At 48.7% G+C, this 17354-nt stretch overlaps 1 protein-coding gene across 1 annotated transcript in view; it reads right to left on the bottom strand.

Moving 5' to 3' along the window:
* Nucleotides 1–13724, bottom strand: part of FARP1 (FERM, ARH/RhoGEF and pleckstrin domain protein 1) — a 218372-nt gene extending 204648 nt beyond the window's left edge. The window contains exon 1 of the mRNA XM_040623988.1: nt 13531–13724. Coding sequence (XP_040479922.1) covers nt 13531–13701 — 171 coding nt within the window. The 5' untranslated portion in view covers nt 13702–13724. The remainder of the gene's footprint in view (nt 1–13530) is intronic.
* Nucleotides 13725–17354: the final 3630 nt, after the last annotated feature.

The raw sequence follows: 17354 nt of genomic DNA, 5'->3' as shown, positions 1-17354 counted from the left end.
TAACGTCCTCAAGGTTCATCCACGTTGCAGCATGTGACAGGATTTCCTTCCTCTCAGGACTAAATATTCCATAGGAGGTATATACTACGTGTCAGCCACTCAGTCATCAATACACACTTGGGTTGCTTCTACCCCCTGGCTTCTGTGAATCATGCTGTAATGAACACAGTGTACCAATCTCTCTTCAAGATTCTGTTTTCAGTTCTTTTGGATATCCACCCAGAAGTACCACCACCAGATCCTACGGTAATTGTAGGTTTTAATTTCTGAGCAACTGCCATATTTTCCATCATGACTGCCATTTTGTATCCCCACCAAAAAGGCACAAGAGTTTCAGTTTCTCCACGTCCTCACCTAACACTTGTTAAGATTCTGGTTTTTTTGATAGCAGCCATCCTAATGGGTGGGAAGGGATAGCTCACTGTGATTTTGATTTGCATTTCTTTAATGGTTAGTGATGTTGTTTGGCATAACGGTTTGAAGACTGAGAGAATACTGGGATAGCAATAAAGCCTTGTGTTTTCAACCCGAAGCAAGGCATCGAAGTGAGGGATACTCGCCAGAACCAGTGAATGATGTTAGAAATGCAACAGGATGATGTGGGGAGGTGCTCCTCAGTGCCTCTCAAGCTAGAGCTCTCCCATTACCGATTCACGGAAAAATGCTGGAGGAGGAAGGAAAATTACTCAAAACCAACCTACTCCTGTGGTTCGCTTGACTGAAACAGCCACGATTCCTCCTCTAGGAGAGCTGCTCATACTACAGATCTCATCTCAATTATGCACATGTAGGATTTAAGAAGAGTTCTGGGTAATACGCGTCTCCTCCACATACTGGGAAACTGTCCTATCCTCCACTGTGCTTCGAGGGAACCAGAGCAGAAAACTGGGTACGAACGTTGCAAAGCCAGGAGCCACAGCGCCAAATGACCCAACCATTTCTCAAATGAGGTTTCATGAAGAGGCTGAACAATGAGAAGTCACTGTACATATGGGCTGAATTAGGTCTCAACAAAATTCACACACTCCAGTTCTAATCCCCAGCACCCAGCGACCTTATTTAGAAATAGGGTCTTTGCAGATGATCAAGTTAAGACAGGGTGGGCCCTAGGCCTGTAGGAGGACTGTGGCCTCAGCAAAGGGAGAGAGACTGGGAGACAGACACACAGAATACCGAGCAGAGATGAAGGCAGAGATTGGCAGAGGGACATCGACAAGCCAAGGAACGCGGAAGAGCGTCAGCAAGCCACCATGAAGCTAGGCGAGACGTCCGGAAGAGAGTCTCCCTCACGGCCACAGGAGGAAACCAACGCTGCCGACATCTTGATCTCCGCCCGCCGGTTTCAGGAACTATGAGAGGACCTGTTTCTGTTGTTGAGGCTGCCCCACCTGTGCTCCTAGGTCACGGCAGCCCTAGCAAACTAACATGTTCTATTTCAACAAACGTCAAATGGAGTCGTTAAGTGATGGAGGAACCCAGCAAATGCGCTGCGTCTAAAGTGACCCTTCGAGGCCACAGCCAGCAGGCCTTACAAACACCACGGGCTGCCCGGAGCGTTCACGTGGGTCCAGGGCACAGAGAGAAAGAACTTTAGTCTAGTACCTTGTGTACCACCAAACAATGGCCAAGAACAAAACCAACTCCCCAGGCCCCTCGTCAAGAATTTCTGGAGCCAGACAGAGGGCAAAAATAATTTTGGAAGCTAAGCAATGCAGCTCGTACCCACATAAAACCTCTCTTCAACAGCCCTGGGTTGGCAGGACGCCAAGCGGCTGTTGGCAGGGTCTTGTTGAACCAGTTTTCTGGAGAAAACTAGAGTTTTCTTTTCTAAGACTGCCATATCCCTCTTAGGAGCTTCAAAAGCGAAGGCGGCGGTGGGCACTAATGGAAAAGCCCACCTTAGAGAAACTGCCCTGGGAATGGAAAGGAAGGGGTAGGAGAGAAGGAGACAGACTATCTTTGTCATGAGGGTTTCAGCAAGCTCACAGTGAGCAAACACTAGGACTTCACCTGGAATGAGGGTTTCCTCCTGAGAGGGCAATAATGGGCAAGAGCTTAACAAACCAGGAGAGGGTGGGGCGGTGGCGGGGGCCCAGGCGCTTCATCATGTGGTCAGCAAACAGGGACACTAGTCATCCCTGTGACATCTACCTGGACGTAGAGAGCTGTTAAATACAGCCAAACCCCAGCTAACGAAGGAGAAGAGTGCTTCCCAGCACCGGGTTACAAAACCAGATGTCCCACTTCACAGCCCCAGTAAACCACGTCATCTCCGTGCCTGTAGCAAGCATTCGAGCAGGCTGAGGGAGACGCAGATGGCTAACAGTGATAGGAAGTTTTGCTTCAACTCCTATTTGGTATATGCTAGAAGCNNCGCTGGCTGGCTTTTTTATCTTCGTCATTTGGATTCTACTGATAAAATCGTGTGCAGATTCAAAGCACGGATTTCTACGTGAACGAAGGTATCCGTGTCAGGGTCTGCCAGGTGAAGCAAGGTCCGGAAGGAGATGGGATTAAAGATGGAGGGGTCAGAGGGTGTTAAAGAGGAACCCCTCACCCAAGGCTGGAACTGAAGGCACAGGAAGAGAGAGACAAACAGAAGTTTGGAGGCAGAAGCTTGGGGAAGCCACACCTGGTGGTCTTCATTTTCTCTGGGAGGTGACAGGCTTGGTCACCCCCTAAGAGATGGGGTGTCCTTGCTCTGCCCCCACTGCTCCTGCTGACTGGCCAGGACAGCCTGCTCACCATGGCTCCCTCAGTTGTGGGAGTCTGGGTGGGCTCAGCAGGAAACACCGATAGGAGATGGGTGGTCAGGAACAGGGGTGGGCTCTTCATCCCTCTCCTCTCCTTCCTTCCTGGCCCTGCTGGGGCCCTGGCAATGGCCGTCACTCCTGCTGGCCACACCATGAGCGGCCTAAGAACCAGTCCCTCTTCCTGCCCCTTCAAGTCCGAGGATGACAGCTCCCGTGGGGCCATAGGAGCACGCGCTGGCCAGAAGGAACCAGGATGACCGACCACAGCCCCTGTACACACAGCAAAGCAGTAACCAAGGGCTCGCCATGAGAGGAGCCAGGAAGCTCCAACGACCAAGTAGGAGCTGAGGTTGGACGTTTGTCACAGCCACAGCCTCTGCCATGGTGTAATTTTTTTCCTACAGCCCTTCACGGGCTGGTGTTGCCGCCGAGAAAAGAGCTGTGGCCACCGCCAGAATCCCAGCAAGGCAAGGGACGGGCCCCCTGCGTGCGAAGTCACGGGGTTCTAAACCGCGAGCATGGCCTCAGCAAGGGAGAAGAGGTCGCCCCAAGGGCGAAGAGCAAGGGACATGGGAGGGACAAGATACAGAGGCAGATCAAGTAGGATTCAGAAAGCCGACTCCATGCCACCGACGCGGGCGGGGGGGGGGGGGCGTCACAGACTGTTGAAAGCATGGGCTTTCATAAAAATGTTACCAAATATTTATTATTGGACATCCATCACATTCAAGTGTCCCCCAGGCCCCGAGAGCAGTCACAGATGCATTTTATTTATTTCTGTTCCTAGTTAAGGGGCACATACTCAATCAGAAATGGAGGACTGCTTTAAATTATAGGCCAGTCTTATTAACAATGAGTTTTAACTGCCTCCCTCCCCAAAAAAAAAAAACTATCAAAAAAGAAAATCTTTCGGGGGCACCTGGGTGGCCCAGTTGGTTGGTTAAGCAGCTGCCTTCAGCTCAGGTCATGATCTCAGGGTCCCAGGACTGAGCCCCACATCAGGCTCCTCTGTCTGCCCCTCCCCGTGCTTGTGCTCTCTCACTCTGTCAAGCAAATAAAATCTTAAAAAAAAAAAAAAAAAAGAAAGAAATCTTTCTACTAACTGTTCAGTGAGAACAAAGCCTGAAGTGTTTTATTTTTAACAGGAGAAGGCATCTTGAGGCTCAGGGTGAAATAGACTTTTTTCCTTCGTTCTCTAATGTTAACTATGCATTTGTTATGGGTTGAACTGGGTTCCCCAAGATTCATGCACTGGAAGTCCTAACCGCCCCCCCCCCACTACTTTAGAGTGTGACTTCTTCAATTTGGAAATAGGGCCTTTACAGAGCTAATCTAGTTAGTTCAAACGAGGTCATTAGGGCTGGGGCCCTCATCCTGTGGGGCCGGTGTCCTTATAGAAAGAGAAAATTTAGAGGCAGTCACCCAACAGAGGGGGAATGCCATGGAAACATGGAGGCAGAGATGGGGGCGTCCCATCTACCAGCCAGATCGGGGCATCCCATCTACACCACCAGAACCTAGGAGAGAGGCATGGAACACATTCTCCCTCTCAAGGAGCCAACCCTGCAGACAGCTTGATCTTGGACTTCCGGCCTCCAGAATGGAGAGGGAATACATTTCTGTTGTCGAAGCCCCCAGTCTATAGTACTGTGTTGCAGCAACCCTAGGAAACACATACAGATTTTAACCATAAAAAAGGTATTGTTTTAATACCCTAATAACTCGACAAATGCTCTTGGGTCTTGCTTTTCAATGCTGTAGACATTCAGCCTTCTGTCTAGACCCAAGGTAACTGAGCATTTGCGGTCCGTTTGCGGACAGAAACGGATTCTGACAAATGACCCCAGAAAGACGACCTACAGCCAAAGGCACTCGATGTTACACCTCATAAGTAAACTGCATCAAAATTAAACAAGCTCATGACTGCTATCACCCCTTCCTAACGATTTGGAGCATGGTCCTTTCAAGACCCTGGATTTAAACGCTTTCCCAGCCTGGCCTTTGCTTCAGCGTGGCAAGCTGAACAGAGTCGCTTCTGGATGACAAGGAAATGGAAATTCAAAGAGTAAACAGAATTTTCCTAGTATAAGTGGAAACCAAGCAATCAACCTCCACTTGATACTTCCAGGCCGTACAATTTACATAATCACGGTGAAGCTTAGAGGTTCATTTACAGAGTCACAGATTCTTCTTTGTGATTAAGAAGAAGGCAGTGCCTTTTATTAGCAACATTAGCAATGTTCCTTTCATGTCAACTACCGGGAGACACAATTTCTAGTACGACAGTTGTCATGGAAAGGCCTGTGCCGGGTGATTTCCTAGTCTTCTGTGACAGCATGGAGCCACCCAAGTTGTAAACCTAAGAGTTGTACAGTCTCCCATTCTCTGGGTGCTCCCCTCCCATGAGCTGCCATGTCCTATCAATTCTACCTCCCCAATTTCTCCTGGGTCGTCTTCTGTGTGGGCAATCCATCTGGAGTCTGTACTGGTAAACACCATGTGGACAAACACTGCAAGGCCTCTGGTCACTGGGCGCTCCTCCTGCAGACTTAGCTCCGTTCAATCTATCCCCCGCACCTAAGGGCGCCTATCACCAGCATGAGCTGGGGGCCGGCACAACGGACCTGCTGGCTTATCCGAAGGGCTACTTATGGCCCTGAACAATCTCATGGTGTGGGGAAAGCAGGGCTTCAGTGTAGGGATGGGAAGGGCCAGGACCCAGCTCCCTCCCTTCCCCAGCTCTGTGACTCAGACCAAGTCAAGTCCCTCAACCCCTCAAGTCTCATGCCCCCCGTGCCTAGCTCAGCCACAAATAAGAGACTATAAGGACAGACTTATCAGCACAATGTCTAGCTCACGGATTTTTTTTTTAAAGGCAGTCATTTTTATTCCCTTTCTTATCACTAGCAGCACCTTGCCTTGTGTGTTCATAAACAGTGGTACAACTCCTATCATGTTTTCCAGATCACATTCCGTAAAATAACACCAGAGCCACAGAATTCCACTGCGGGTATCTAGTCTAGCTTCCTGTTTATATAATGAGGAAAGAGAAACCCAAAAAGTGCTCGCTTACAGTTACGAAGTGTTAAAGACTTTCAGAACTGCTCACTTACAGAAGACCCCCAAATGGATTCCAATCTTTCCATGCCCTTTCTCAGCAGTTAAAACTAAGGTCCAACTCAAATGCCCAAAGAGATGGAAGACAAGAAATGAGGGATTTCTAAAAACAGATAATTTTTTTAAAAATCAGTGATTTATTTTCATATTTCACACTAACATTCAAACAGGAGTATCTCGCCAGCTATGCACATTCTTCAAAGGGCCCCCAGAGCCCGCACCATGAAGGGCTGTCCTACAAGTCTTGACCGCAGCCTGCATCCACCTTGAAATCCTTCAGCCAGCCTGTGCTAGAATGCACAGGAAAATTAAGCTAAAAGCACCCCCCCCCCCCAAAGCTAACCAAACTCAAGCTCAGAGAAGCTGCAGATAGGTTTTGGAAAAAAGAAAAAAAAGGAAAAAAAAAAAAAAAGGCAGTAAATGCACTTGTCGGAAACCAAGGATTCATCACAGCTCTCCGCGTGGTACTTCGTTCTTAAAGACCTTCAAAAGCCACCTGGGCTACAGCTCTATTTTAAGATGAACCCTCCAAAGAAAGTTCGTTCAAATCAAATGTGAGACTCTGTAGAACGCCGGGGGGGGGGGTTATCCCATCCACCATGAGCATGCTATTTTCATTTTATCTTGAAGTGCTTTCATACTTTTTCCCCAATTTCACCTAGCCAACAGCTCTACAAAGAAAGCACAATCTCAACTCTGTTAAAGAACAAGCCAGGAACTAAAGCTTAGCAGGAAAGGAGGACAAAAAAGACCTTCTTGAGAAGCTGATTCGAGTCCAGGGCTCTGCAAGGAGTGTTTCCCGGACTTCACCGCAGCCCCACGAGGCAGGCACCCTCCATACTCAGGGAGGAGAGACAGGCGGACAGAATGGTTATCTGCTCGCCTAGAGCCGCGCAGCCACTGAGTGATGAAGAAGCCAGGATCCAGTGTCCTGGATTTTCCCAACTCCTCTGTTTCTTGGAATTAGACAATTTATTATCTCCAATTAAAAGAGGGGGGCAGAAAGCAGCTCTCAAACTCCCTATGTTTGCTCAGCATATTGGCCCATTTTAATGTCAGACACAGACATTCTCAATTACAGTTTTTTGGGGGGGGCGTTTTTGTTGTTTTTAATTTATGAGGTTCTACTGAGAGACTCTTCAGGGAGAAAAGAGCCAACGGCTGTATGGAATTCCTGCGATCACGTCAGAGCCGCAGAGCAGACTTTGATCACGAGTCATCTAAGCCGAAGTTGAAAGGGGTGCACACAAATATTTCAGGCCGACGTCTAAATTCTACTCTTGGCTTCAAGGAGCCAGAAAGGAAGGCTAACAGTATTAGGCTGAAATGATTTATGAAAAAAAAGTTTTAATCTATTCAAATGGCCTTTAAATGTAACCTCATGAGGCCAGACCCAGACAGCCCCATTGATCATTCCAGTTAAATAAAACACAGAAAGAACGACGCAGAGTGGACATAAAATACTATTTCAGAAACTCTGCTCATAAAAAGAGCCAAAAGCAACACAGATAAGCAAAGAATCACGGACTTATTTTTTAAAAGCTGAGTGAACTGGGGAGATTTCTTCCCTTCATTCTGGGTTCAAACTGCAGCTGCTTTAAGAGCTAGCTAAGGCAGCCCCAGCAGACACCGCTCCCTTCTCGGTTTTAAATGGCCAATTAAATTTTATTCAGGTCTCACCACTGCCAACTCCTTCCCCACCTCCTCCTCCCCCTTCCAAGTGCACTGCATGCAAAAAAAAAAAAAAAAAAAAGAGAGAGAGAGAGAGAGAGAATGAGAGAGAAATCAAGCAGTCCTGCGACCCCCACCTGCCTCCTAGCATCACTCTAACCCCATCCACTGGACGGAACAGCCCACCCCACTGCCCGGGGCTTGTAATTCCAGGGGAGTGAGAAGCACACTTCTAAGAAAGGAACATCTATTTCCCCCCACAAGACCTTCAGTTAAATATATATTCCATCTCTTTGGGGACAAAAAAATAAATAAAAGCACTTTCAGCAGCTTTTCCAAAAGGGCACCTTCTCTAAGACGGCTGCAATAAAAACAAAGAAGGGAGGGGAAGGGGGATGGGACACAAAATTCATTCAAAATAAAAAAGACCAAGAGACAAAAGGAGCCTGCTTTCCTAAAGACACAGTTGCTCTGGGGGAGGCATCAAGGGGAGGTCCACCAAGGAATCGCGGAGCTTTGGAGACAAACTTGTCTGCGTCCTTTTTCTGAGCTCAAGCTGATGTAGATAGCTTTAAAATTCTAGAACCATTTAAGACCTTTGGAAGAACCCAAGCACTTGGAGAACAAGCGCTCAGCAGAGGTCAAGCCCAGGTTCAGTGAAAATTAGGTATTAAGTTTCACTTCAAAAGGTAAGAAAATGAAAATCAATGTTTAATAACATTTAGGGATGGACCCTAAGAGGGGCGCCTGGGTGGCTCAGTCAGTGAAGCGTCCGCCTTCGGCTCAGGTCCCGATCTGCGGGTCCTGGGATCGAGCCCTGCCTTGGGCTCCCTGCTCAGGGTGGAGCCTGCTTCTCCCTCTCCCTCTGCCCCTCCTCCCACTTGTGCTTGCTCATGCTCTCACACAAATAAAACCTTTGCTAAGAACAAAAAAACCCTCGTGGACTCTTACTAGGACATGCCAATGAGATCTTAAAAATTTTAGAGGTCTCCTGTTTTCAACAAACAGATTTCCTACTAATAATGTGTTGTCGAGAAAGTAACTGATTTCTTTCAATCTTCTATTTTCCACTGTCAACTCAATATAGTTTAGCCCAATTTAGTTCAGTGAGATTTATGTAAGTAACCCCCTCGACACACACACTTGCAAATTAAATACTGACATTTCCTGATGCTCCATAAATTATATATATACATATATATATATATATGTATATATATAAATCACAGCACGCTTGTTCACCCCCACTTTTTTTTTTTTTTTTTTCCTTTTTAGTACTTACTAGGTAATAGTAACTTCTGTGTCCGATCAGGTTTGGTTGGTTTTTGGTTTTTTTTTTTTTTTGGGGGGGGGTGTTTGTTTTTAAAAAGTTCCTTTTCTCAGAGTTTACCATCTGCCCAGGCAATTAACAAATACTCATCCTGAAAACTTAAACAATCCATCAACAAGGATGTCAATGCAGAGTCCCGGCTTCCAAAAAAAAGGGAGGAAAAAAAGCCTTTAATATCATCTAGACCAAGCACCTCATTCTGCAGATAAGCAAACGGAGTCTCAGCAGGGACATAAAGGAACTAAGGAAAAAAGAAGATTAGAGCAGGTGGTTCAAAGTCTAATTAGAGATACAGAGAACAAGCACTGTAAGGAGAGAGAGCAGGGCCCCCAGCAAGAGCCATGGGGGCCCTGGACTGTGGGCAGGTCAGAGAGAAATGTGCTGGAAGTGAAGCTGGGTGGTGTTTACAACGGGGAGAGCACCGGAGCAGCTCAGAGAGGAGACCTTCCCCTTAGGAGCCAAAGGAGAGGTGACGCTAAGTGCAGGGAAGGGGAGACAGTATTGGGGGTCATGCAGGCTGGGCTCCAAACCCAGAGCTATCTTAATGCTGTACAAAAATGGGGGAAGGAATTAAAAGCTCTTCCCATGGGCACCGTCACCTTAAAAGAGAACAGCACCAACCACCTCTCCAGGTCGCAAGTCAGAGGACCGACTGTGGGCAGAGGTGGGGGCGGTCGGGCACACACATCGGGTATCTGCTAACGCACTGGAGCCCCAACCGAGAATGGCAACGAGGGCGGGGCTCCATGAGATGCTAGCATAGAAGGGGAACCGCCACGGACAGCAGTGCAGAACTAGGGCACTGTAGCCCCAGCAGCTCAGCAGTCGGGCCCTTGGGGGAGGCTCACCATTCCCCCCAGCCTTCCCACACTCACGAATCCACTTCATCCTCACGCACCTGGGAGCTAAACAGGCTTCCGAGGGAAGCGAGGACATGACAAATACACAGCAAGCACAGTGATGGGACCCCTCAACAGCTCTGGTTGACACCAAGTTCCTTCTGCCACAACTCGTGCTGTGCACTGCTTCTAGAAGGTTCCCCCCACTGCCGACTGGCCTGCACTCAGCCATTCCTGCCAACTCAACACAGACCAGGTGTCTTCTGGTCCCATGAGCGGCTTTCCCACGTGTTTTGTTTTTTGTTTTTGTTTTTTGTTTTGTTTTGTTTTTTTTTTATTAACCAGGGCTGCTCCAAAGCAGCAAAGGAAATGGCTCTTTTATGTCCCCTGATCTTCTCAACTCTTCCTAGAGTGACCTTGCTAATGAAAACACAAACTGAATAAACACTCGGAGGAGAGACCATCTGTTTCGTGCGAACGACGTCAGTAGGAACAGTGTGTGTTTACCAGCGGGGTCAGGAGGCCAGGACACATAAAACCTTCTCGGAGATCTTGAGTGGGGGCTGGCCCTGGCTGCGGTGAGGGGCAGGGAGACGCGTCATTAACCCTTTCAGATCTGCATGAGGCCCTTTGTTTTAGAACCACGGGCTGGAAGAGCACTTTGCAGATCAGGGTGAGGCTTATTTGCACAGCATTTTCCACATAGAGATGAGACGATGCCATGTAAGAATTCACTCTCCATATTGTGTCTGAACTTTCTGCTCTGCAGAGGAAATACGTAAGGTGACCATCCAAGGTCAAGAGCAAAGGTGGGAGATGGAACTACAAGGTAGAAGAAACCGGCACTCACCACGATTGCTTTTCAAAAGGTTCAACGCTTAAAGAACTTTTTCAGAAAGGCTATGAATAACCAGAGACACAACCACACGGACTACGGTCTGGTTATCTGTGCTAGGAACGGTTTAGGGAATTTGTAGTTTAAATGAGGACTCCGCCTGCCTTCTACTCTAAATCAGAACTAATGAGAAAAAGCCCAGGAAATTCAATCCCCAAGGAAATAGAGGGTTCAGAGAAGAATGTTCGCAAGGGGAAACTGCCAGGACTTCTGGCCGTGTGCCCCGCTCCTCTGTGCGGCAAATGGGGAGCGAGGAAGGAGAGTTCATTCTCTCGAGGCACCCAATCCAAGGAGCAGTCACGTGTGGGCAAGGGAGACACTTCCAGGGTCACACACCCGGCCGTATGAATTCACAGCAAAAAGTTGTGCAGCAAGGTTTTCCAGCAGTTACAGGCGGCTGGGGCTCTCGCAATCCTGCGTCACTGTGCTCCCATCCTGAGTGCGAAGACTGAGTCACCGTGGCCGGCCTGATGCCTTCCAGCTGCGTGAAGGCCTGGCTGTCTCTCTTCTTAAAGAGCACAAGGTAGCAATTTAGAATCAGCTCTGTCAATAAAAATGCTGATATCTGCCTTTCTACAGGCAGTTACAGAAAACATCTGTTACCCACTGGCTGAGAGGGAACATTCTGGCCAAACCAGAAAAATCAAAATAAAATATGAACGGAGGAGACGTGTGGGAAAAAAATGACATTAAGTTCTACTTGTAAGATAAACTCATTCTCACATGCAGTCGGCAAACGTTTTAACGAGCACCTACCACATGCCAGGTACTGTGCTAGGTGCTGGAATGTGACACTAAGGCAAGGTCCCTGCCCAGTGAAGTGGCAACGGCATCACTCCTCATATTAAGTGCTTATTATAGGCCGAGTTGGTACAAATAAAGGGTTTGGAACAACTTTATTATCACAGTAGGAGATTGGGTTTATTATTCACCTCATTTTTCAAAGGAGAAAGAGATAATAGAGAGGTACCTTATCCAAGGTGATCAAGGAGTCAGTAAAAAAGGCTGGAATTTGAACCCAAGCAGTCCAGGTCTACCCTTATAGGCATATAAGCAAAGAAATCTGAGGGAGGGAAGAAAAAGCCCAGGCACTGCCTCAAAAGTTAGCATCTGGGTAAAACTGATAGGGTCCTTAAGGGTGCATAGGAGTTTATGGGGAGGAAAGGAGAAAAGTTCCTTCCAGAAAGAAGGATTATAAATGCAAAGCATAGACGCCAGCAATTATCAAGTAAAATAATTGTTAAAAGATGAAAGCTTACTTCTATTCTTATTCCTTAGGGAGATCCTATACAGTCCAAGCTGTTACCGACATCCTTTGGTTTAGGGAAACTGAAGAAACACAGCTGAAGGCAGTACAACACTCCCTGTAGGTCATGCACCCAACAGCAAAATTTGGTCACTCCTCAGTCCAAAGCACACACAGGAACACCATTTAATAGAATGTGTAGCTAGAGACATGGGCTCAGAAGCCCTTAGCACGGTACCAACAGGAAACCCTGAAACTAAATACCTCACCAAACCAGTCTGGCAATGAAGAGAAGGCACTGGAAAGGGGGAGGGGGCACCCGCTCCAGAAGGCCTAATTCTAACAGGCTGGGAGGTGCACTCATTCACGTTATAGTCTCAGCAGATCGGCAATGGCTTTGTTCACCAGAAAGACACGCATTCCACAACAGGAAAATATATGTACGATAAATTGGCAGTTTTAAGCATAGCTATTCCGAGGTTTATCTTTCCCGGAGACGCTTAATGGTAATTCACACTCTCGGAACAGTATTAAGATGAATATGATTTAGAGAATCATACTGCATAAGTGATTACATGACGGGTTACAGACGTTTATGTCAACTATTAAATCCCACAGTCCCTCTAGCCAACAGGAATAATAGACGGATCGTCTCCAATTTAAAAACAGGTTATGTTCCCAAAGTTTTGTGTTTTAAGTCGGCCGTTTAGAATTCAGGAGTTATTTTCTTCCCCACCAACAATGCTAGATGTGGTGTATAGTGCCTGAGACAGAACACAGAAAACTAAATCCAAAGTGAGCTACACACAAGGTCTATGGACCCGAATCCACGTGAGGGATAAGGAGTCTGGAGGAAAGTGTCATCTCGCCCTCCCCGCTTTGGGCACAAGAAATCCTCACCTGCTTGGAACGGGTGCTGGGTCCCTAACCTCCAGCAGGAGGAGGCTGGAGAGGAGGAATAGGCGGCGGCAGGGGCTCGGAGGAAAAACAGAACCATGGGGGCGCGGGAGCGAGAGCCAGGGTACAGGCCTCCCACAGATGAAAGAGGCCAAGGCTGTGGATTCCTCCCTCCCTGCCCGGCTCCCAGACACCCCCATCTCCTCCCCTGGTCCCTGGGATGGGGGCCCTCTGCAATTCTGGGGCTGCTGCACCGTGGACCTAGATCAGGGTTTTCTTCACCCCCTACTTCCCACCCTTGAACACAGACGTCCACATCTCTCCTGACATGAAAACATGCGTGCAGGTCTTTGATGGTTTTCTCAGGACTTTTCTTGCCCGTACCCTAGAGAAGCGGCACACGCACGTGCACACAAGCACACCAACGTGAGAGGAATACCTGTAGTGAGCAAATGAGAGACGCATCCCCAAGACCACAACTCCACCCAGCTTAAATATCTACATATCATACGTGCATATGCAGACACATACATATTCACGTAGGAAAGTCTGTGTGATTCAAGTCATCTGCCCACTGAGACCACTTCTAGGCAATGCATGCAGGAGTCAAAAAAAATCAGACAGCGGAGAACCAGAATGGGTCAGAGGAGCATGCTGGGGGTGGAGAGGGAGGTGCGGACCCTCCCCCCGCCACCTCCCTCCACTGAAGGCAGGGATGAAAGGAACCTCCCCGTGCTGAGGGCTGCCCTCACGTTTGCGTTCACAGATCTACCCTGACTTACTGGAACTTCAAATGCCTCCTGGGTGTCATCCAGCATCTGGATTTTGATGGACATGAGTTTCCCGGAAGGTGTTGGGGGCGGCTTCTGTCCATGTTCCAAGGTGCTGATCCCCGAATTCTCCGGGGCCCCCAGTCGCGATCCTGGACTTGGCCTCTGCTCTATTTCTCCCATGGTGAAAGCAGACTACACAATATCTGCAGGAAGCAGGGAGAAAGAAAAATACATCAGAAGAGGGGACTCATTTCAAGCACCTAAGGAACACCTGTGGTCTCCGAGCCTTGCTTGAATCGGAGGAGCCACAGCTCGATGGGCTCTCTGTCCCCTGCACAGGACTCACGCATGGGGAGGCTTCGGCGCCTTCACAAAAAATCAGGTCACCCTCAACCAACACATACAAATAGTTGTGCATATTTTAACATATCTTCTTTCCTAGTTTTACAGTCGGCTCTTATTCAAACTATAAGTTCAGCTGTGTTCAACACATTATTCCGTGTCTATGGTGAGCTGGGCACAACTTTTTGAGTCTGGATGGAAGAGGACAGACAATGCCTAAGCCATACCATTAGCATCCTTTAATTACCTCTTATGGACACACTAACATACCAAGTAGTGCGGGTATTATAAAAAGATAAAGCGCACGTCGTGGCTCTCAAGTTTATAATCTGTTGAGGAAGGTAAACACGCACTCCCACAAACACAGGTGACATAAGGTAGGGTCTATTTCTCCCCATTTCTTCTGCTTGTTTCTATCACAATTACCTTCTAATGCATTCCTTTCCTGCCACCCCCTCCCATTGTTCCCCCTTTCCCAAGAAACCATTCTACGTATAATAGTATCGACAACAATGTTATTTCTTTAAAAACAAAATCCAGCTTTTTCCTCTTTCAGTAAGTAGCCCACTCTTCTGCCGCCCCTCCCCACCCCACCCTCCCCCTACCCTCTGCCCCGTTCCAGGTCTCTGTGCAGGGCTCCCGCTGGCTGAATGCTTTGCACTCCTCCACCTGGAAACTTCTACCCTGGCTTTCAAATTCCGTTCCATGATCACATCCCCGACATCTGGTCGGGGCTCAGTTCCCACTGCCCGCTCTGTGCCCACAACCCCGTCGAGCGTCAGCATGGTGGCCAGTCCCATGTGCCTCTGCCCGGTTACGTCCCCCAGGACCACCCTAAAGCAGGGATCAAATCTTGGGTATCTTTGGGTCTCAGCACCTAGCTAGACACAGTGCAGGGCACAGAGATTTCAATAATGGCTGCTTGATGACGGGCCCTGTCCGGATATGAAGGGTCACAGAGCACAAGGGGTGGGCCCTTCCATCATGGAGAAGGTAGGAACGGTCCTCAACCAAAGTCTCTCATGTCAGGTAACACCTGCAAGGAGACAAATAAATGGGAGAAGGCACTGCAGGGAAGGGGAAGGGCCCCTACAAAGCTAGGGGACAGAAACAGGGTGGCAGACAGGAAGAAGAGTAGGGATTAATGCGGGAAATGGGCTTGGAAACAGGATGGAACCAAATGATGGAGGACCTCAAACCCCTGGCTGAGAAATATGGTCATTCCCTGCAGGTAGCTGCTGGGTGACAAGAAGCACAGATGAAAAGCAGAATCTTAGAAAAACCCATCTGAAGCGGCTCTATCCTACAGGCTAGGGAAGGATGGATGGCAGGGGCCGTGGCAGGTCCAGTGACAAAGCTATTGTGACAATCTGTGCCTGAGGGGATAACGTGGCCGGTGGGGACAGAAAGAAAACCATGAGGCCATAAAACCCACTGTTATAGAAAAATTAACCCAACGTTGTTAACAGTAAGCTCCCCAGGAGGAGGATATAAAAGTACAGAAATGACCAGAAAGTTTTATATCTGGGCAGAAGAGGGAAGGTGTGAGTCTAGGGACATCTGGGGCCCATGGGGGAGCTGGACTTGGGCAGAGTTGAGTCCATCTCGCTGTACAAACGAAAGCCAGAATAAAAGCAAATGGCGGGGGGCAAGAAGCAAAAAGAACCACTGTGCCCACTAAAGAGGGTGGTCATCGGCTGAATATTGTTCCCCCACAAAATTTTTAAAAGATTTGAGAGAGAGAGAGAGAGAGAGAGAGAGCATGAGTGGGGGCGGAGGGTGAGAGGAAGAGACAGAGACTCCCCACTGAGCAGGGAGCCCAACATGGGGCTGGATCCCAGGACCCCAAGATCATGACCTGAGCCGAAGGCACACGCTTCACCGACTGAGCCACACAGGCGCCCCTCCACCCCCACCCCTGCCAAATTCTTGTATTGAAGTCCTCACCCCCAGTATCTCAGAGTCTGACTGTATTTGGAGAAAGGGTCTTAAGAGAGGTGATTAAGTAAAATAAGGCCATTCTGATGAGTCGTAATCCAGTCTGACTGGTTCCTTATCAGAAGAAAACTGGACACACAGACACCAGGGATGCTGGAGCAGGAGCGGCCATGTGAGGGCACTAGAAGGTGGCCGTCTACAGCCCAGGAGAGAGCCCTCAGGAGAACCCAACCCTGCCAACACCACGGTCTGGACTTCCAGCCTCCAGAACTGGGAGGAAACACACTTCTGGTGTTTCGTCCCCGCCCCGAACCTGTGGTGCTTTGTTATGACCGCCCTGGCAAACTCATGCCAGGCCCATGCAGAAGATGGGAAAGAGGCACAGAAAGCAGCCGGGGCCCGGAGTGACTGAGAAAGCCACAGAAAGGGCACCAAAGGGTCACCTGTGGCATGAAGTATGGAGCTAAGCGCGGTGTCTTACGCATTTGAAATCACGTCACCCTTCAGCTCCTGGGTTCAGGAAAAACCATCCAGTTCGTAAATCTCATTTGGTAGGTTCTTCTCACCCAGCTCCTGGCTCGTCCTTCTCAAGAGTTGGGCTCCCAGAAGTTTCTGGCAAAATTCCATATGGAATTTGGAAGCCCCTCCCCGCTGCCTCTCAGCACTCTCGCTGTGATGCCAAAGGCTGGCCCGGAGGTCAGCAGATCAGAAACTACGGAGTTACCTCAACAACCTGGTGGTTGACTCAAACCCCCCCCAGCGTGAAAAGATGCATCCTTTGACTGGACAGAGAAAGGGTCTGACGACTACCTCAGAAACACCACTTTCTATGTAGTTCTCCACAAACTCCACCAAAGCCTGTTAGAGAGTATTACTCGTTCCTACACAATCCCTCCAAGGTTGGATTCTGCGGCAAGAAAATGGACCAGCCTTTCTGAGAACTGCTCCTTTTCTGAATGCCCACCTAGGACTTCACAGATCTATTATGGACGTAGCTTTCTCATTTCTGCCCCCAGTACGCCTGAAGAAGCTAATTCTAATCTGTGTGTTACGGGACCTGTGCTTTGCTTAATCCATTGTTCGTCTTGAGAGCTGCGACTGGACCAGGTTCATCTATGATGCCAAGCACAGGGCCTTACAGCAAGTGCAAACACATCATCCGCTTGCTCAGGGAGTCAGATGTGGGTGTATACATCTGATTAGTTAAGAACTCCGTTGTGTTTAAGACAATCTTCACAAACTAGGCAAAATTATTTCCCTGTATGTTTTCTGTTTGGTGTCTCATGGTTAAAAATAAACACAACCTCCGGAGAAAACTGACATCAGCTCAGTTTGCCAGCCCCAGGCCCAGCCAACTCTCTGCACTTTTTCCTACTTTAGTCTTGATCTCTCCCTCTCTCTCAAAGCATCCCCTTCTGCCTTCCTCCTCCTCCCTGCACTCCACCAGGATGCCCAGGCCCCGCCCCCTGGCCTCCTCCTGCTGAATCAGGGACATGTGGCTCAGATGCCCAGCCAGGGAGGTGATGGCAGGGAGGAAGGGGCCTAGTGCCCCA

This window comes from Ursus maritimus, unplaced genomic scaffold (genome assembly GCF_017311325.1).
Source record: "Ursus maritimus isolate PB19 unplaced genomic scaffold, ASM1731132v1 scaffold_10, whole genome shotgun sequence".
Classification (NCBI taxonomy): Eukaryota; Metazoa; Chordata; class Mammalia; order Carnivora; family Ursidae; genus Ursus; species Ursus maritimus.
This window is presented reverse-complemented; position numbering and strand designations above follow the sequence as displayed.